This window comes from Palaemon carinicauda, chromosome 41 (assembly GCF_036898095.1).
Source record: "Palaemon carinicauda isolate YSFRI2023 chromosome 41, ASM3689809v2, whole genome shotgun sequence".
NCBI classification, from domain to species: Eukaryota; Metazoa; Arthropoda; class Malacostraca; order Decapoda; family Palaemonidae; genus Palaemon; species Palaemon carinicauda.
The window spans coordinates 58,423,632-58,442,810 of record NC_090765.1 but is presented as its reverse complement, the minus strand read 5'-3'; the positions used below and the strand labels follow the sequence as shown (position 1 = coordinate 58,442,810).

General features: G+C 45.1%; 1 protein-coding gene across 1 annotated transcript in view; it reads left to right on the top strand.

Moving 5' to 3' along the window:
- The window catches only part of LOC137632440 (zinc finger protein 845-like), a 399,727-nt gene that overhangs the window by 34,187 nt on the left and 346,361 nt on the right, over window positions 1-19,179 (top strand). The window contains exons 3-4 of the mRNA XM_068364371.1: window positions 1,648-3,599; window positions 3,633-4,535. Coding sequence (XP_068220472.1) covers window positions 1,869-3,599; window positions 3,633-4,277 — 2,376 coding nt within the window. The 5' untranslated portion in view covers window positions 1,648-1,868 and the 3' untranslated portion in view covers window positions 4,278-4,535. The remainder of the gene's footprint in view (window positions 1-1,647; window positions 3,600-3,632; window positions 4,536-19,179) is intronic.

The following is a 19,179-nucleotide window of genomic DNA, read 5'->3' as shown; positions in this document are numbered from 1 at the left end:
TGTGTTTCCTAGTATTTGATCTTTATGTTATATCTAACATTTAATATTTTAGTTACTTATATTTATATCTATATTTAAAAATGTTTTATGTGTTAGTTTAATTTTACCTTTGAGCTTTAAAGATTTTTATGATGTTTTATGGTTTTCCATGTTTTAACAACTTATATTTCTATCAATACTTTTAACGTTCTAATAATAGGGTTTTTTTATGTTCTTAACGTTTTAAATGCATATGTTTTTATCAATACTTTTAGAACTATTATACATTTTGTTTTTCTCCTGACTTTTATAAGACTCGTGATTATAGTTTTAAATGCTTTTTGTTCCAACACAGAGACTTACCTCGAACTACTTTCTTAGGAGTTACCTGAAATCTCTTCTCAACCGACCAGAGTTTTGTGTAGTCTACCCTACTTCCGTTTCCTGTGGGGACTGACCCAGGAGTAAGGAGAACGTGCCCTGAGGGTAGTCCTGAGCTAGGTCGGCGTTAGCTTGGGTCTCGCTCATTAGTAAGTTCTTTGGTCGCGTCGTGATACCATCACGCCGCTCTCATTCTCTTGCGACCCTTTGTGTCCCGACTCGTGTGTCCCACGTGGTTACTGCGTGGTATCTCTGTGCATTTCCCTTGTGTTCTCGCGTGTTCACTTGTTTCCCTTGTGTTTCCCAAGTGATTTCCTTATTCATTCCCTTCGTGCCTGTGTCTTGTGGTTGTGTTGTGATGGAGCAGACCCGCCATTGTCCTGGGCCTAGAGCCGGGAAGTCGTGTGGAGCGTTCCTTTCCAAGCAGGAGGTGGACCCGCATTCCCTTTGTTCTTCCTGTAGAGGCAGTGTGTGTTCGCCGACGGATACGTGCTCGGAGTGTGTTAGCTGGAATGAAATCCAGTGGGTGCGTTATAGCACAAAGAAGAAGAAATCATCTGAACGATCTCCCAGGAAGTCAAGCATCTCTTCGCCATTACCGTCGCCAGGTGGACGGTCTGACGGGGCTTCTGTCTCTTCTTCCCCTACCCAGGGTAGGGGACGAGGTAAGTCCGTTGCGGGGAAAGTGCCGAGGGCGCTTCCCCAAGTGTCTAATTTACATGATGTGGGGGTTGCTGGGCCATCACAGGCTAGTGGGGGGCCTGATAGTGCTGTGTCTGGGGCTTTTGGAGATTCTGCCCTTGTGATTGGGGGGCACGTCTCCTCCGATGACCCCATGTGGAGTAACGCTGTGCCTGTCTCTTCGCCCGCGTCTTGGGCCTGTGTTTCAGGGAATTCAGCTGCTGATAGCGTCCAGGAGAGATTATACTCGACGGTAGGGGAGCCCTTCGGGTGGAAGCTCCCGAAAACGCCAGGTAGGTCCCCGTTACGGATGGAAGATGGCCTAGATACCTGGTTCCCCAGCGTAGTGCGTCCGACCTCCTTTCCAGCTCCTCTGACGGCGGTTCTGTAGCAAGCTACCCTCCTTACCCGCCGCTTAGTAGCGGGGAGGGTAGTTAACCCTCGTGAGAAATTAATGGCTCGTCATTTCAGCTACGCCGAAAGTAATTCCCCTATTAAATAGCTAAGGTTTGTACTGTATAGTTAGGAAAAATACAAACTATCTAAACATTTGTCCTATTTTCATTGTGGTCTTCTCCAGCTGATTGTAGTTTTCTATTATTTCAGACTTTTCATCTCAAAGGAAGGAATCATCCACCTCTTGCTGCTAAAGCTTGTAAGCTACTGAAGTTATATGCAAAAGACGTAAGACGGGAAAAGAAAGGGTCATGTTGGATGTTTTTGTTGTACAGTATGATGTCTGAGAATAGGAAGTTTAGTGTTAATTTCCTCTTTGAAGTCTATTGAATATAATATTAAGGGGTTTGTCATCTTGTGATAGGGAGAGGATGATGAATTCTGAAGCACCTTTTGAATTTTCAATGAAAAGTGAAATTGAAGATCTATTTTCACCTGCAATCGATCCAGGAAATAATGATACCTCAGGCAGTGTTGCTCTCTTTAATGATGGCGCTCTTTTCTTGGACCCAAAAATGGAAGTCAAAGTAGAGCCAGAAATATTTGATTCTAGTGAAAGCAACTTGAAAAATTCCTACAAGTACGATGCATCAGTGAGTGAAAACGGTTCAGTAAATTGGAAAGGGGATGTCGATAATGAGGAAAGTGTAGACACTTATTTAAGGACAGTTAAGGAAGAGGATAAAGGAAAAGAAAAGGGAAGACTTTCATGTGTAATCAGTGGAAGAGAATTATTACAGAAAGATGTTTTGAATCAAGAGGTGAATCAAATAAATGAGAAGCAGAAAAAAAAAAGTATCTCTGGTAATGTTAACTCCAATGCTCTAGCTAGAAAGCGATGCACATGCAGTGAATGTGGGAAAACGTTTTTTAATAAATTATCTCTTACAGTACATTTAAGAATTCACACGGGAGAGAAGTCATACAAGTGCAATGTCTGTAGCAAAACATTTACTACAAAATCAACTCTCACTGAACATTTAAGAATTCACACGGGAGAGAGGCCATACAAATGTAATGTCTGTAGCAAAACATTTATTACAAAATCAAAGCTCACTATACATGTAAGACTTCACACGGGAGAGAAGCCATACAAGTGCAATGTCTGTAGCAAAACATTTACCCAGAAACAAAGTCTCACTGAACATTTAAGAATTCACATGGGAGAGAGGCCATACAAATGTAATGTCTGTAGCAAAACATTTATTACAAAATCAAAGCTCACTATACATGTAAGACTTCACACGGGAGAGAAGCCATACAAGTGCAATGTCTGTAGCAAAACATTTACCCAGAAACGAAGTCTCACTGAACATTTAAGAATTCACACGGGAGAGAGGCCATACAAATGTAATGTCTGTAGCAAAACATTTATTACAAAAGCAAAGCTCACTATACATGTAAGACTTCACACAGGAGAGAAGCCATACAAGTGCAATGTCTGTAGCAAAACATTTACAAAGAAACAAAGTCTCACTGAACATTTAAGAATTCACACGGGAGAGAAGCCATACAAGTGCAATGTCTGTAGCAAAACATTTACCCAGAAACGAAGTCTCACTGAACATTTAAGAATTCACACGGGAGAGAGGCCATACAAATGTAATGTCTGTAGCAAAACATTTATTACAAAATCAAAGCTCACTATACATGTAAGACTTCACACAGGAGAGAAGCCATACAAGTGCAATGTCTGTAGCAAAACATTTACAAAGAAACAAAGTCTCACTGTACATTTAAGAATTCACACGGGAGAGAAGCCATACAAATGCAATGTCTGTAGCAAAACATTTACCCAGAAACAAAATCTCACTGAACATTTAAGAATTCACATGGGAGAGAGGCCATACAAATGTAATGTCTGTAGCAAAACATTTATTACAAAATCAAAGCTCACTATACATGTAAGACTTCACACAGGAGAGAAGCCATACAAGTGCAATGTCTGTAGCAAAACATTTACCCTGAAACAAACTCTCACTGTACATTTAAGAATTCACACGGGAGAGAAGCCATACAAATGCAATGTCTGTAGCAAAACATTTACCCTGAAACAAAGTCTCACTCTACATTTAAGAATTCACACGGGAGAGAAGCCATACTAATGCAATGCCTGTAGCAAAACATTTACCCAGAAACAAAGTCTCACTCTACATTTAACAATTCACATGGGAGGGGAGCCATACATGTGCGATGTCTGTAGTAAAACATTTACTAGAAAATCAACTCTCACTGAACATTTAAGAACTCACATGGGAGAGAAGCCTTACAAGTGCAATGTCTGTAGCAAAACATTTACTTGCAAACCATATCTCACTCTACATTTAAGACTTCACATGGGAGAGAGGCCATACAAATGTAATGTCTGTAGCAAAACATTTATTAGGAAATCAACTCTCACTGAACATTTAAGAATTCACATGGGAGAAAGGCCATACAAATGTAATATCTGTAGAAAAACATTTATTAGGAAATCAACTCTCACTGCACATTTAAGAATTCACACAGGAGAGAAGCCATACAATTGCGATGTCTGTGGCAAAACATTTATTAGACAATCAAATCTCACTAGACATTTAAGAATTCACACGGGAGAGAGGCCATACAATTGTGATGTCTGTGGCAAAACATTTATCAGACAATCACATCTCACTAGACATTTAAGAATTCACACGAGAGAGAAGCCATACAAGTGTGATGTCTGTAGCGAATTCTTTACTTTGAAAAACTATCTCACTAAACATAAGAAATCACATGAGAGATCTATTCCAGTGTCATGAATGTGGCAAAACATATAATTTTAAAACAGAGACTCGATAAACGTTTAAGAACTCACGTTGAAGAAAAACCATTCATGTGCACGGACTGTGGTGAAGCATTTTGCTCTGAAGGTTTCCTCAAGAATCATCATAGAAGGAGGTGCTATAAAGTCTGAAATTGTGATCTGGAATAAAGGAGAACAAACAGCAAAGATTATTGATGAGAGTTCTTACCCCTTCGCACGATTGCCCAGGCCGTTAGCTCTCAGAGTCTACGAGGTGCGAAGCACAGAGTAGCCCCCTAGGTCAGGCACTAGCCAGTTAGTTTTTTGGACTTACACCCACCTAACGGTGAGTCTCCACTGTAAATATCATTAGGGTTTGTATGTAGTGCAGTAATAAATGACAAATTTGGAAAAAATTTGCATTTTCCCTATGTATAAAATCCTGGAGCTCTTAACACCTACTGGTCCCACTATCACCTTCTCCCAGGAAGTTCTGCCGCAATTGCACAGTGACTTTCAGTTACAAGTGGTGGTGTGAGCAGAATGGTTGGTCCAACTCTTGCTCTCCCTTTGCTAAGTAGCTAAAAGTTTCACAGCTAGTTCCAGCTGTTGCCAAAACGCATCTCTGCTGTAATGAGCTCCAGGTTTTTATAGTTGGGAAAAATACAAATGATTTCCAAATTTGTCATATCAGCATAATTATTACTATTAGAAGCCAAGGTGCAAAAGCAAATTGCCACTAGCCCAAGGGACCAAAAAGTTGACAGTCTGGTGCATTGAAGAAATAGGAATGTAAAGAATAAACTATATGAGAGAAAAAGGAGATTATTTTAAGATAGATAACAATGTTTAATGAATAAGCATTATAAAAACCAGGAAATGAAACATTGTCAACAGAAAAATCTTTTGTACTAAGTTTGAACTTGGAAATGTCTGCTCAGTAGTTGATTGGCTTGGTCACAGCCTAAATAAAGCTTAGAGAATGGTATACAGCATTAAGCCTTTTGAAACAATGTTGGTGACATTTTCTCTTTTTGAAAATAATACTGGATGATTCTACCTGCTTCTTGTACTGTAGTGAAGTTATGAATGTTAGCAGGAAGGAAGAATCAAAATCCAGTCTACTTGTATTGGAATATGAAGTGATGCAATTATTTAGAACTACTATTGTATGGAGATATCTTTTTGTTTGTTTGTTGAATATAAGTATAGTAATAAGGTAGAGAAGTATCATTATTTTTTAAGGATTTTGTGATTTGGTTAATGTAATCTCTTTTATGGTCTTAGTGATTAGTTTAGGTTATATAAGTTTCATTGGATTGTCCATGAGAGGAGAATCTTGATTAAAATATCTAAATATTTGGTTTCACTTTCATTTCCACAATTGCTCTTCTCAAACATTTCAATCTGCATTGGTCCCTCTGGAGAGAGAGTTTCTCGTCAAATCAATTTACAGCATTCTTAGTACAGTACTGTATTCAGATTTCACAAGAATAAAGTTAAGATTTAAAGATATTTTGCTGAATAATATTCCAAGTCCCAGGGCTGGGTAATGTCCATAACCCAATTTATTTAAGAATAAATTCTACAGGTTTCAGTATTAATGTGAGTTTACTAAATTGAATATCTGATGTTATTAAGTTTACGGTATATTGATTGTATTACAGAGCAGTAATCATGTCCAGAGGCTGTCATGGTTTGTTTTTGGAAACTCAATTTGTTTGGGCTCATAGCTCACCCTATTGTTAACTTTATTACTAAGTGCAATCATTTGGGTTTAATTTCGGGTCAAGTTTGTTCCGTAACAGAAATACAAACCACGTTATTTACATGGGATAATTACTTCGGCGTAGCTGAATGACGAGCCATAAAAGTTTTAACGAGGGTTTACTACCCCGCCGCTAGTTAGCGGGGGTAGGGAGGGGTAGCTAGCTTACCCCCCCCCCCTCACACACTAGTGAAAGGGTCACTTTACTTTTGGCTCGGGAAGAGAATAGACCTGTCTGTGCTCTCCCTTGCTTTGACTGTCATAACTAATCTGTCTTTTTGCTTTTTCTCTTTTGCAGTGTGATTGAAGTTGGCCTCTATTGATAATGCGTACTTGCCCTGGACTTCCCGGCCGCCCTTGTGGGACCTTTATGTCGGCGGTCGACACTGATCCCCACACCTTGTGTCCTCACTGTAGGGGCCTACGGTGTGATAGTGGTAATGTATGTATTGAATGTAGGGAGTGGCCTACCTCCCAGTGGGAGAGGTTTGCCTTGCGCCGTAAGAAGAAGGCCAAAAGGGATCTTTTTCCTTCAGAGGCTTCTCTGAAGAGAGAAAATTCCTGGACTTCTTCTTCCGTTGCCCTTTCCTCCTCCGAAGCTCCCCCTCGAGCGGTCTCATCCGAGCGGCCGGCGAGTGGTAGCGTAGACTGCTGTGCTGTCGACCGATCCCGGGGTGAGGGAGAGGTAGTTGCCTCCCATAGCGAGGCAGCTGCCCTTCCTCCCCCGGAGGAGGATTTTATGTCTAATAATGATTTGTTGCAGCTTTGGGCTTCCTTAGGGCTGCAGGGTTCACCCTCCAAGGAAGCCCTGTTTGACACTTATGTTTTGTATGGACAGAGCAGTCAGGGATGGTTCTAATGAGCTGGCCACTTTGTTTACTGTAGGAGTTACAATGAAAAGAGCTACTCTATGTTCTTTCCTCTCTGCGGGTGTCACTCCATGTCAGAGATCGGAGTTGCTTTTTGCGCCCATGTCTTTGGCTCTATTTCTGCAGGATTTGGTTAAGGAAGTGGCTGCAAATCTGACTCAGAAGGCTATTCAGGATTTGGTTACTAAAACAGCCAGTAAGGTTTTACCTACGTCCTTCTCTTCTCGTAGAACTAAGGAAGGGGCGTCATATTCTCATTCTGCTCAGCCCTTTCGGCGTAAATCTACAGGGAGAAGTACTTTCAAGCCAGAGGCAAGGAAGCAAAGGAAAAGAGGAGCCAAGCCAAGCCGGGGCAGGGTCTGACGGCTCTCCCCTTCAAGCAGTGGGAGCCAGGCTGAACAACAACTGGCAGGCCTGGGAGAAGAAGGGAGCGGATCCTTGGTCGGTACGTCTTCTAAAGGAAGGATACAAAATTCCATTTGTATTAAAGCCTCCTTTAGTCGCAGATCCTGTGGATCTTTCACCCAAGTACAAGAGAGGACCGAAGAGGCAGGCCATGCACTTGCAAGTGTCGCTTCTACTAAAAAAGAGAGCGGTAGAAAGGGTACACGATTTGGAGTCTCCAGGGTTTTACAACCGCTTGTTCCTAGTTCTCAAAAGTTCAGGGGAATGGAGACCGGTTCTGGATGTGAGGGCCCTCAACCGCTACGTCCAGAACTCGAAATTCACTATGGAGACTCAGAAGACTGTGCTGGTAGCAGTGAGGAAAGGCGACTGGATGGTATCATTGGACCTCCAGGACGCTTATTTTCATGTTCCGATACATCCAAGCTGCAGACGTTATCTGAGGTTCGTATACAGGGGAAGCGTCTTCCAGTTTCGAGCTTTATGTTTTGGCCTCTGCACAGCTCCTCTGGTTTTTACATAATTAATGATGAATGTGGCGAGCATGCAGCACTCGAGAGGCATCAGAGCCTCCCTGTACTTGGACGATTGGTTGATAAGAGCTCCCACGGTCGAGCGCTGTTTGAAGGACCTTCAGTTGACCATGGATTTGACAAAAGAATTGGGACTCTAGTGAGTTCAAAGAAGTCACAGTTGACTCCATCCCAGAAGATCCTTTATTTGGGGATGGATTTTCGGGCTTTTCAGTCGCCTGCAAGAGTTCAGTCAGCCCTTCTAAGGCTGGGAGCCTTTATGTCTTTTTGCTTTTTCTCTTTCGCAGTGTGATTGAAGTTGGCCTTTATTGATAATGCGTACTTGCCCTGGACTTCCCGGCCGCCCTTGTGGGACCTTTATGTCGGCGGTCGACACTGATCCCCACACCTTGTGTCCTCACTGTAGGGGCCTACGGTGTGATAGTGGTAATGTATGTATTGAATGTAGGGAGTGGCCTACCTCCCAGTGGGAGAGGTTTGCCTGGCGCCGTAAGAAGAAGGCCAAAAGGGATCTTTTTCCTTCAGAGGCTTCTCTGAAGAGAGAAAATTCCAGGACTTCTTCTTCCGTTGCCCTTTCCTCCTCCGAAGCTCCCCCTCGAGCGGTCTCATCCGAGCGGCCGGCGAGTGGTAGCGTAGACTGCTGTGCTGTCGACCGATCCCGGGGTGAGGGAGAGGTAGTTGCCTCCCATAGCGAGGCAGCTGCCCTTCCTCCCCCGGAGGAGGATTTTATGTCTAATAATGATTTGTTGCAGCTTTGGGCTTCCTTAGGGCTGCAGGGTTCACCCTCCAAGGAAGCCCTGTTTGACACTTATGTTTTGTATGGACAGAGCAGTCAGGGATGGTTCTAATGAGCTGGCCACTTTGTTTACTGCAGGAGTTACAAAGAAAAGAGCCACTCTATGTTCTTTCCTCTCTGCGGGTGTCACTCCATGTCAGAGATCGGAGTTGCTTTTTGCGCCCATGTCTTTGGCTCTATTTCCGCAGGATTTAGTTAAGGAAGTGGCTGCAAATCTGACTCAGAATGCTATTCAGGATTTGGTTACTAAAACAGCCAGTAAGGTTTTACCTATCTTCTCTTCTCGTAGAACTAAGGAAGGGGCGTCATATTCTCATTCTGCTCAGCCCTTTCGGCGTAAATCTACAGGGAGAAGTACTTTCAAGCCAGAGGCAAGGAAGCAAAGGAAAAGAGGAGCCAAGCCAAGCCGGGGCAGGGTCTGACGGCTCTCCCCTTCAAGCAGTGGGAGCCAGGCTGAACAACAACTGGCAGGCCTGGGAGAAGAAGGGAGCGGATCCTTGGTCGGTACGTCTTCTAAAGGAAGGATACAAAATTCCATTTGTATTAAAGCCTCCTTTAGTCGCAGATCCGGTGGATCTTTCACCCAAGTACAAGAGAGGACCGAAGAGGCAGGCCATGCACTTGCAAGTGTCGCTTCTACTAAAAAAGAGAGCGGTAGAAAGGGTACACGATTTGGAGTCTCCAGGGTTTTACAACCGCTTGTTCCTAGTTCTCAAAAGTTCAGGGGAATGGAGACCGGTTCTGGATGTGAGGGCCCTCAACCGCTACGTCCAGAACTCGAAATTCACTATGGAGACTCAGAAGACTGTGCTGGCAGCAGTGAGGAAAGTCGACTGGATGGTATCATTGGACCTCCAGGACGCTTATTTTCATGTTCCGATACATCCAAGCTGCAGACGTTATCTGAGGTTCGTATACAGGGGAAGCGTCTTCCAGTTTCGAGCTTTATGTTTTGGCCTCTGCACAGCTCCTCTAGTTTTTACATAATTAATGATGAATGTGGCGAGCATGCAGCACTCGAGAGGCATCAGAGCCTCCCTGTACTTGGACGATTGGTTGATAAGAGCTCCCACGGTCGAGCGCTGTTTGAAGGACCTTCAGTTGACCATGGATTTGACAAAAGAATTGGGACTTCTAGTGAGTTCAAAGAAGTCACAGTTGACTCCATCCCAGAAGATCCTTTATTTGGGGATGGATTTTCGGGCTTTTCAGTCGCCTGCAAGAGTTCAGTCAGCCCTTCTAAGGCTGGGAGCCTTTATGTCTTTTTGCTTTTTCTCTTTCGCAGTGTGATTGAAGTTGGCCTTTATTGATAATGCGTACTTGCCCTGGACTTCCCGGCCGCCCTTGTGGGACCTTTATGTCGGCGGTCGACACTGATCCCCACACCTTGTGTCCTCACTGTAGGGGCCTACGGTGTGATAGTGGTAATGTATGTATTGAATGTAGGGAGTGGCCTACCTCCCAGTGGGAGAGGTTTGCCTGGCGCCGTAAGAAGAAGGCCAAAAGGGATCTTTTTCCTTCAGAGGCTTCTCTGAAGAGAGAAAATTCCAGGACTTCTTCTTCCGTTGCCCTTTTCTCCTCCGAAACTCCCCCTCGAGCGGTCTCATCCGAGCGGCCGGCGAGTGGTAGTGTAGACTGCTGTGCTGTCGACCGATCCCGGGGTGAGGGAGAGGTAGTTGCCTCCCATAGCGAGGCAGCTGCCCTTCCTCCCCCGGAGGAGGATTTTATGTCTAATAATGATTTGTTGCAGCTTTGGGCTTCCTTAGGGCTGCAGGGTTCACCCTCCAAGGAAGCCCTGTTTGACACTTATGTTTTGTATGGACAGAGCAGTCAGGGATGGTTCTAATGAGCTGGCCACTTTGTTTACTGCAGGAGTTACAAAGAAAAGAGCCACTCTATGTTCTTTCCTCTCTGCGGGTGTCACTCCATGTCAGAGATCGGAGTTGCTTTTTGCGCCCATGTCTTTGGCTCTATTTCCGCAGGATTTAGTTAAGGAAGTGGCTGCAAATCTGACTCAGAAGGCTATTCAGGATTTGGTTACTAAAACAGCCAGTAAGGTTTTATCTACGTCCTTCTCTTCTCGTAGAACTAAGGAAGGGGCGTCATATTCTCATTCTGCTCAGCCCTTTCGGCGTAAATCTACAGGGAGAAGTACTTTCAAGCCAGAGGCAAGGAAGCAAAGGAAAAGAGGAGCCAAGCCAAGCCGGGGCAGGGTCTGACGGCTCTCCCCTTCAAGCAGTGGGAGCCAGGCTGAACAACAACTGGCAGGCCTGGGAGAAGAAGGGAGCGGATCCTTGGTCGGTACGTCTTCTAAAGGAAGGATACAAAATTCCATTTGTATTAAAGCCTCCTTTAGTCGCAGATCCGGTGGATCTTTCACCCAAGTACAAGAGAGGACCGAAGAGGCAGGCCATGCACTTGCAAGTGTCGCTTCTACTAAAAAAGAGAGCGGTAGAAAGGGTACACGATTTGGAGTCTCCAGGGTTTTACAACCGCTTGTTCCTAGTTCTCAAGAGTTCAGGGGAATGGAGACCGGTTCTGGATGTGAGGGCCCTCAACCGCTACGTCCAGAACTCGAAATTCACTATGGAGACTCAGAAGACTGTGCTGGTAGCAGTGAGGAAAGGCGACTGGATGGTATCATTGGACCTCCAGGACGCTTATTTTCATGTTCCGATACATCCAAGCTGCAGACGTTATCTGAGGTTCGTATACAGGGGAAGCGTCTTCCAGTTTCGAGCTTTATGTTTTGGCCTCTGCACAGCTCCTCTGGTTTTTACAAAATTAATGATGAATGTGGCGAGCATGCAGCACTCGAGAGGCATCAGAGCCTCCCTGTACTTGGACGATTGGTTGATAAGAGCTCCCACGGTCGAGCGCTGTTTGAAGGACCTTCAGTTGACCATGGATTTTACAAAAGAATTGGGACTTATAGTGAGTTCAAAGAAGTCACAGTTGACTCCATCCTAGAAGATCCTTTATTTGGGGATGGATTTTCGGGCTTTTCAGTCGCCTGCAAGAGTTCAGTCAGCCCTTCTAAGGCTGGGAGCCTTTATGGAGAAAAAAGTCACTACGGTAAGGAAATGGATGAGTCTTCTGGGAACCCTCTTGTCTCTAGAGAAGTTTGTATCTCTGGTAAGGTTGCACCTGCGCCCCCTTCAATTCCACCTCAATGCTCATTGGAAAAGGGGAGACTGTCTCGACAAAGAGAGTATTCCCGTTACGAATACGATCAAATCACATCTTCAATGGTGGAGCAATGCTCACAAACTCAACGAGGGTCTATCGTTGGAGCAGAGGAACCCAGACCTCATGTTCTCAGACGCCTCAAATTCGGGGTGGGGAGCAACATTGGGAAGAAGGGAGATCTCAGGGTGTTGGACAAAAGAACAGAAGTCTCTTCATATCAATCAGAAGGAGCTCTTAGCAGTGCACTTAGCCCTCAAAAGATTCGAGGGCCTGGTCCTGGACAAGGTGGTACAGGTCAATTCGGACAATACCACGGCCCTAGCGTACATAGCGAAGCAGGGGGGGACCCACTCGAAGTCTCTGTACGAGTTGGCGAAATCTCTACTCCTCTGGGCAAAGGAAAGGAGGATTCTTTTATTGACTCGATTCATTCAAGGAGCCAAGAATGTGAGTGTGGACAGGCTCAGCAGGAGGGACCAAGTTCTGTCCACGGAATGGATGCTGCATTTGGAGGTTTGCAAGAAGTTGTGGCGATTATGGGGTCACCCTCTCATAGATCTCTTTACAACCTCCAAAACAAAGAGACTGGGAACGTATTGCTCTCCAGTACCGGATCCCGAGGCAGCTCACATAGACGCGTTCCTGCTGGATTGGGCGCACATGGATGTTTATGCGTTCCCACCCTTCAAGATCCTATACAAAGTAGAGCAAAAGTTCGAATCTCACAAGGAGACCAGAATGACTCTAATTGCTCCTTTTTGGCCGTCGAGAGTCTGGTTTCCGGAGATACTGGAGTGGGTAGTGGACGTGCCGAGAAGCCTCCCGTTAAGAGCAGATCTTCTCAGACAACCCCATTTGGCAAGAAATCACCAAAACCTCCGAGCTCTACGTCTGACTGCCTTCAAACTATCGAAAGACTCGCAAGATCTAGAGGCTTTTCGAAGGAGGCAGCCAAGGCTATTGCAAGAGCAAGGAGGACCTCTACCATTAGAGTATATCAATCCAAATGGGAGGTATTCAGAGAATAGTGTAGAGCTAACTCGGTTTCTTCGTCCAATACCTCTATAGCACAGATTGCCGACTTCCTTTTAGATCTGAGGAATAAGCATAACTTCTCGGTCTCGACCATTAAAGGATACAGAAGTATGGTGGCAACTGTTTTCAGACATAGAAATCTGGATCTCTCCAACAATAAAGATTTACAAGACCTACTTAGGTCTTTCGAAACGTCTAAGAGATGTCATCAGGTATCACCAGCTTGGAACTTGGATGTGGTACTTAGATTCCTTGTGAGTGGCAGGTTCGAGCCTCTGCACTCTGCTACTTTTAAAGATATGACTTTGAAGACCCTTTTCTTGGTGAGCTTGGCAACGGCCAAAAGGGTCAGTGAGCTCCATGCTTTCAGCAAAAAGATTGGATTCAGAAACGGAAAAGCAATATGTTCTTTGCAGCAGGGTTTTCTGGCCAAGAATGAACTTCCTTCTCGGCCGTGGCCAAAATCTTTTGAAATTACTTATCTTTATGACTTAGTGGGCGATGAGATAGAGAAAGTGCTATGTCCCGTTAGAGCTTTAAGGATATATCTAGAAAGAGCAAGGAGCTTGAGAGGCAACTCGGAGGCGCTCTCAACCTATGTCAAAAAAATGCTCTTTCCTTTTTTATAAGGCTTTAAATTAGAGAAGCTCATTCACAGTGTAATGAGGCAGATCTTAGGCTGCTCAAGGTGAAGGCTCACGAAGTAAGAGCAGTGGCTACTTCAGTGGCTTTTAAACAGAATCGTTCTCTGCAAAGCATAATGGATGCGACTTTTTGGAGAAGTAAGTCTGTATTTGCATCCCATTACTTAAAACATGTTCGGACTCTTTACGAGGACTGCTACACTTTGGGTCCATTCATGGCTGCGAATGCGGTAGTAGGTGAAGGATCTACCACAACGTTCCCCTAATCCCTAATACTCTTTTCTTTCTCTTGGAACTTTGTTGTTTTTAAGGTTGTATGTGTAGAATGGTCGACAGTCTTCCGCAATCTAATGATTTGGTCAGGTGGTCATGTTATTCCTTGAGAGCGCCCGGAACAAGGGTATTAGTTGAGGTCCTGTCATGTTATAGGATATGGCACCGTTTGACAGCTCCTAGAGATCTTCAGCCCCCTGGGTGGACCGCTGGATCTTTTAAGGATAACAGACAGAATGAGGCAGAGAACCATTGCAGTCTGTTGCCTTATCAGGTACAAACCACTTATATTAGTTATGTGTAACTATTAAGTGAATTTTCAATCAAATTGCTGTCTCGGACCCGCCACCAAGGGTGTCAATCAGCCATTCTTATATCACCAGCGGGTAAGTTTTATGTTTAAAAATTATATTTTCATAATAAAATAAGTTTTTGAACATACTTACCCGCTGGTTATATAAGTTATAATCCCACCCTCCTCCCCTCTAGAGACCAAGGGGCAAGAAAAATCTGAGGAAGTGGGAGTAGTTCTACCTGTAGTCCACCAGGGTGCTAGTGTACACCTGACATATCTGCGTTAGCCGCGAGTTTTTAAATAGTTCTGCCGAGGCGTCGGGAACGCTAGCCATTCTCTTTTGTTCCACATCTGATATGTATATTCTTTTCTTTTCCCTATTCCTTCTTCCTTAAACAGAATGTTTCCTAATACCTTCTTTTCCTCTTCGTATGGCTGCTGCAGTTCTATTATTTTCCTTCTCTCGTCGCTGAGCTCAGGACAGCTAAGAATGAAATGGGTAGGGTCTTCAGTCTCTGCCCCTCACAGTTTACCTTCTACTCTTCCTTCTACTTCATGCCTTTTCCTATCATTTAATCTTAGACAGTTGACCCTAGCTCTATACATAATAACAGAATCAGGTTTATATGGATCAAGATCACGAGCTGCTGTAGCTCGTGGCATTGCATCAGCTCAGTGCCGTTTGTGCAGCCTGGCTTTAGTAGCATACTGCTTTACAGTACAATCTGCGCTCCATTTGCAGACTTTAGTTCTCTTACATATTGCCATTCAAGAAACTTGAGAAGCTTAAAGGGACTTAAAGGTATCAGAAAAACAATGGATCAAGCCAGGGTATATTTGTTGTAACTTACTGTGTCCGACAAAGTTCTGCTACCAAATTATTATCATTACTAGTTAAGCTACAACCCTAAATGGAAAATAACCCATTGAGGAAAATAAATAGATAGAACAGTGTACCTGAGTGTTCCTTAAGCAATAGAACTTTAACCCAAAACAGTGGAAGACCATGGTACAGAGGGTAGAGAAAAATGGTTTGATTTTGGAGTGCTCTCTTAAGAGAGCAGCTTGCCATAGCTAAACATAGCTAAAGAGTCTCTTCTACGCTTACCGAGTGGAAAGTAGACACTGAACAATTACACTGTAGTAGTTAACCCCCTTGAGTGAAGAAGAATTTTTCAGTTATGTCTCATGTGAGGCATAAGAGGAAAGAGGAGAATGTGTAAAGAATATGCCAAACTATTCAGTGTGTATATAGGCAAAGGAAAACTGAGCTATAACCAGAGAGGGATCCAATGTCGTACCATCTGGTCAGTCAAAGGACCCAATAACTTGCTTTATTATCTCAATGGGTGGCTAGTGCCTTGGCCAAACTGTTAAAGGTTTGTAAAGGCTGTTCATGAATGACAGAAACAAGAGAGGGTGACAATGCCCTAGAAATTGACCATCTATACATGTGATCAGCACCCAAACCCCTGCTTCACCCAAGCTGGGACCTATTAGAAAGGTATTTATGAGGCAAATAATGTTAGAAATGGGTGAATGTATGTATTAGAAGAATGTTGATGGAAAATTTTGTAGATAATATTGGGGAAATGATATTACTGTATTCACTTCCGAAACACACCTAACAAAATAAAAACGACTTAGCGGGCAAGTCCAAAACAGAAGGATGACCTGGAGAGCGCGAGTAGTAGGTGTCGGTGGAGTAGTCCAACTGTATTCTCTAGGGCCTGTCACGGCCCTCCCCTTTGATGAAGGGATTATCTAAATGGAAGACAGCCTGTGAATAGTGGTTTACACACGCCCTTGTTAAATACACGACACCAACAAGGTGTTCGCGCGAGGGTTGTAACCTCTGCATTCCATGCTTTTTTCTTTCTCTAGTATATTTGGAAGATTTATATTAGAAAAGTGTAAAGAAGGACCCTTTTCACCGGCCGTCACAGGTCTCTCCCCAGAAATAGATTTTTCCTTCGTCAAAACCCCTTTTTGCTTCCTCAAAATAGGCTAACCGGAAGCAATTTGTTTGTGATGAAACAACCTACAGTATTATAGAATTATAAATTTATATATTTAATCTATAAGTGTATAATAATGCAAGCCGCAAGTAACAGTTAAACGGGTTATATGAAACATTTTAATTAGTCAGGGTCTTCAGTTCTGTTTTTTCTTTTTTTCAAATCATTATGTTTTATTTTTCAATATTAAACTTAGCCGGTGATCATATAGCTGTCAGCTCTGCTGCCCGACAGAAAAACCTAAGGACAAAATACGCCAGCGATCGCTATACAGGTAGGGGGTGTTCATCAACAGCGCCATCTGTCGAGCAGGTACTCACGTACTCCCAGTAAACACAGAACCAATTTTCTCTCTGTCGTGCCACTGGCAAGACCTACTAAATACGCTGTTGCTTTCTGGATTGATTTTCACGTTATTTGGTGAAGTATTCATTTCTGGTTATTAGCTTTCGCTGTGCAGAGGTTATCTTCAATACTTCCTTGCATTCTTTTATTGAATTTTGGATTATTTGTTGACGACTTGGATAGATTTTGAATCCCCCCTTTGACTAATTCAAGATGTCTGACCCTTCTCAAGTCCCCAAATACAGGAAGTGTAGTGCTAGGGACTGTTCAAGGCGTCTTCCGAAGGCCTCTATCGATCCGCACACCATTTGTTCCAATTGTCGGGGTAAAACCTGTCAATTGGAAGATCGATGTGAGGAATGCGTTGGGCTTTCGGAATTCGATTTTCAAGAATTCCTGAAATATTCACGTAGGCTAGAGAGAGATAGAGTCAGGAGGAGTTCGTCTCGCTCAGTTGATTTTTCCTCTCCCCATGCCCCACAACCTATTCCTTCCCCTGTAGTGGTTACTCCCGACCCCCCTTCTAGCACTCATCAACCTTCGATGGCAGATATGATGCGTGCCATCCAGGCTCTGGGTGAGAGAGTCGAGTCATTGGCAAGTGACCGCAACCAACTCATGGCTGACGTCAGGGAGTTGAAGGGTAAAAGTGCAGTGGTAAGTGAAGTGAGTGTTAGTGCAGTGAAAAGTGTTAGTGTTACGCATGAGGGTGCGTCTATTTGTGCCTGTCGTCCTCCCAGTCCGGGACCTCTTGCAAGCTCCCAAGCCCAGGGGAGAAGCAATGTCGTACGACCAAAGGGTTCGACAGGCTTTAATCAGCGGACAGACGTTCCCTCCGTGGTTTCGGACGTATCTTTCCTAGATCGCCCCACCCACAAGAAGACGAGTGAGCCCGTTCATTCCTCGTCTGCGGAAGAGGTTTCACGCCAGAAACGATGGACCAAGGTCTCACGGCCTCTTAAACGCAAGGTCCCTTCCGCGCAAGTCCAACGGCCCAGGTGTAGCCACTGGGTCAGTTCGGACTCGCTGCAGTCTTCCGACGACTGCACACCTCCTAAGAGAGGCAAAGTGGTACCGCAACAGGCAGTAACACCGTCTGTTGCCGCACCTGCTGCTATAGACCCTAAGTGGTCTTTGCTACAGTCTATGCAGACTCAGTTAGCTTCTTTCATGCAGGAGTATCGTGCGGAGAAGGTTGACGCTGCACCCGTTAGCCTACAACCAACCACGGTTGTGCGCCCAGTAGACGCTGAGGCTGCCTGCTCCCGCACTCCAGCTGTGAGAGTTCCACCACCCATGCGCAGTCGACCCTGCCAGACGCATGTTGACGTTCACCGACGCACGGAACCCTCCGTTGACGTTCGCGTGTTACCACAACAACAGGAGGGTGGAGTTAAGTTGCCGTGTTTTGACGCTGTGCGTCAACCTCCGCAACCCACTGTGGTTTCCGCTACTCGACCGCAGTCAGGAGTAGACGCCTTGCGTCCCCACACAGCTATGGTTGTTGCCAGTTCACAGACTGACCAACAGTTCCATGACGTTGGGTCCAGTGCAGCCACGCATGCACCCGTGCTGCCGGACTCAGCCGACCAGCTTTTACCTACTCCTTTGCCGCTTCCTCCTCAACATTCAGACGATGGACTCTCTGATGATGACGACGCTGCACATCTTGACGACCAACACACGGACATCGACGAACCCAAGACCACGCCTCCCTCCTTAGACTTTAGGAAAGTGCTTGCGCTGTTCAAGGATTTATATCCTGATCAGTTTGTGTCTGCAGCACCACGCTCGCCTCCCTCTGAGTTCGCTTTAGGCATGCAGTCAGCCGCACCTGCCTTTACGAAGCTCGTACTCGCTCGCTCGTCCAAGAGAGCTTTAAGAGTACTGGGAGATTGGTTGCAGTCCAAAAAGCAGCTTGGGAAGACAGCCTTCATGTTTCCCCCGGCCAAGCTTGCTTCCAGATCTAGCGTCTGGTATGCCACGGGAGAAGTTCTCGGCTTGGGAGTTCCTGCCTCTGCCCAGGGCGACTTCTCAAGTCTGGTAGACTCTCCCCGCAGGCTGGCCATGAGACGCTCCAAGATTTGTTGGACTCCTTCGGATATGGACCATCTAATGAAAGGAGTATTTCGAGCATTCGAAGTCTTTAACTTTTTGGACTGGTGTTTGGGAGCGTTGAGCAGAAAGACCTCCCCTTCTGACAAGGAAACTTCCATGCTCATTATGTCCTGCATGGACAAAGCTATACGGGATGGTTCTAGTGAGCTTGCGGCTTCTTTCGTGTCCGGGGTCCTCAAGAAGCGGGATCACCTTTGCTTCTTCTTGTCAGCTGGAGTCACCCCATGTCAAAAGTCGGAACTTATGTTTGCTCCTCTCTCGAAGTGCCTCTTCCCTGAGGAGTTGATCAAGGAGATTGCCGCCTCCTTGATCCAGAAAGACACTCATGACCTGGTTGCGTCATCCGCACGCAAAGCCTCCCCTTTGCCCTCCGTGCCTAGACCCAGGATGGACACTCCAGCGTCAAGGTTCATTCCGCCCTTTCGTGGCAGAGCCTCCAGCAGAGGAGGTGCTCGTGCCGAAGGTCAACGTGGGAGCAAGAAGAAGGGTTCCAAGTCCTTTAGAGGCAGAGTCTGACTGCCACCTTCTTCAGACAGCAGTGGGAGCCAGGCTCAAGAACTACTGGCAGGCCTGGGAGAACAGGGGCGCAGACGCACAATCTGTGAAGTTACTCAGAGAGGGGTACAAGAT